Source organism: Vipera ursinii (assembly GCF_947247035.1).
Source record: "Vipera ursinii genome assembly, chromosome: Z".
In the NCBI taxonomy this organism is placed as follows: Eukaryota; Metazoa; Chordata; class Lepidosauria; order Squamata; family Viperidae; genus Vipera; species Vipera ursinii.
Window position 1 is genome coordinate 6,717,907 of NC_139517.1, and position 2,013 is coordinate 6,719,919.

At 39.2% G+C, this 2,013-nt stretch overlaps 1 protein-coding gene across 1 annotated transcript; it reads left to right on the forward strand.

Moving 5' to 3' along the window:
* Positions 1–290: 290 nt before the first annotated feature.
* Positions 291–1,217, forward strand: LOC310649064 (olfactory receptor 10G6-like; the record flags this gene model as incomplete). Its single annotated transcript, XM_083377324.1, has 1 exon — positions 291–1,217. The coding sequence occupies one exon, from the start codon at positions 291–293 to the stop codon at positions 1,215–1,217; it is 927 nt and encodes a 308-aa protein (XP_083233450.1).
* Positions 1,218–2,013: the final 796 nt, after the last annotated feature.

Genomic DNA, 2,013 nt, shown 5'->3' on the forward strand with positions numbered 1-2,013 from the left:
TACATATGAAATAAAAGGAAAAAGAGCAGTTGTTTTTTTCTCCATCACATTGAATATTTATTGATTTAATAGTCTTTAAATGTTTTTTATACAGCGGTGCCTTGACATATAACAGAATAAGGATGATGTGATATTGTTTTCTACATCTGGAATAAAAGTGCAAGCAAGTTTAACAAATTACGCAGAAACTCTCAGAGACGTCTACCCAGTAGTAACTAACTCCAGGCAAAGTGCTCCATTAGATTGACTCATTGCTCAAAGACCTGGATACATATAAGAATAATTGACACATGGAGTGTTCCAACCTATCAGCCCCAAATGAGTTTATCCTCTCTGGCTTTCCATATCCACAAGGGTTCAAACTGCCCTTGCTTCTCTTCTTCTCAATCATGTTCGCCCTCACTCTTTCTGGAAATTCTCTGATCATCTTGATGGTGATCTCTGACCTTCAATTGCACAAGCCCATGTACTGGTTCCTATGTAATCTCTCCATCCTGGACATGGCCTTATCAGCTGTGGTGGTTCCCAAAGTTATTTCAGGATTCAACATCTTGGGAAGGGTCATATCCTTTTCAGGGTGTGTCACACAGGTATTCTTTTTAAACATTGTTGGGTATGCAGAATGTTTTCTTTTCACCGTGATGTCTTATGACCGCTTCTTGGCCATTTGTAAACCACTTCACTATGGAAACATCATGAGTTGGAAATTGTGTCTCAACTTCTCTCTTGCTACCATAATTGGAGGCTGCCTCCATGCTGCCTTTCAAACCTTTCTCACCTTTCGTTTGTCTTATGGAGAGGACAATTATATTGACTACGTCTTCTGTGATGTTCCACTTATCATGAAGCTGGCTTGTGGTGACGTACATTTTAAAGAACTGATTATCATTGTTGACATGGGCTTTGTAACAATGACCTGCTTTCTCCTCATCCTCACATCTTATGTTTACATCTTCATGGCCATTTTGAAGATTAGTAGCCATGAAGGATGGCACAAAGCTTTCTCCACTTTCTCTGCCCATCTTACTGTGGTGTGCCTATACTTCCTCCCTGTGTTCTATCATTATTTGAGGCCAGCTTCTCAGGACTCCATGGATAGTGTGTTAAGTGTGTTGTACACCACCATCACCCCTTTGTTGAACCCACTAATATATACACTTAGGAACAAGGAGATGAAAACTGCTCTGCTGAAACTCTGGAGTGGGAATCCACAATAAATAGCAACAAGTAAACCCAAGAAATTTTTAAGATTTTTAAAAGTAGTCTAATTCATGTCATCAAAACTATTTTACTGCTACACTCAAATTTTCTATTGACAACTATTAAAGAATAGATATACAGTAGCTGATCAAATTGCATAGAAAGCAAAGCAGTTGATTAGAAACATGAGCACCAGCAGATTCTTTCAAATCACATAGTGTGTTGTATGGAAGATTGGGTAAAATATTGTTGCTTTCACTTCTGTTGTTGTCATGACTAGTAGAGATCAGTGTGCAGCTGTTTCCTGCAGTGAGTTTTAGGAGAACTATTGATCTGAGCAGCAAGGAGTATAAGAATCATTTTGCAGATGAACTTTACTTGAGAAATGAGATCTTCCCAAGTTTTTCATATCCCTTCCATTCTGATTGGTCTTTTGGTTGACTTAATTTAGCTCCTTCAATCTAATTCAGTCCTCACTTCTCAACTGCATCACCTATTTCTTGCATCCCACCTATGTGATCTTCTTAATCTGATGTTCCTCACCAAGTCTTGACCTTAACATTGGATTGTCATAGTATGAGATTTAGTACGGATGGAAGAGTGATATGTATCTGAAGGATTAAGAACACTTGATATTCAGTGTAGCCAGTGGTGGGATTCAAATATGTGAACAACCAGTTCTCTGTGTGGATGCTGCTTCCGGAAGTTCATTCTGGGCCTGGGAAACAAAAAATTAGTTACCGGTTCTGCCGAAGTGGTGCGGACCAGCTGAATCCCACCACTCAGTGTAGCTGCATGTTCCCTAATAAAAAC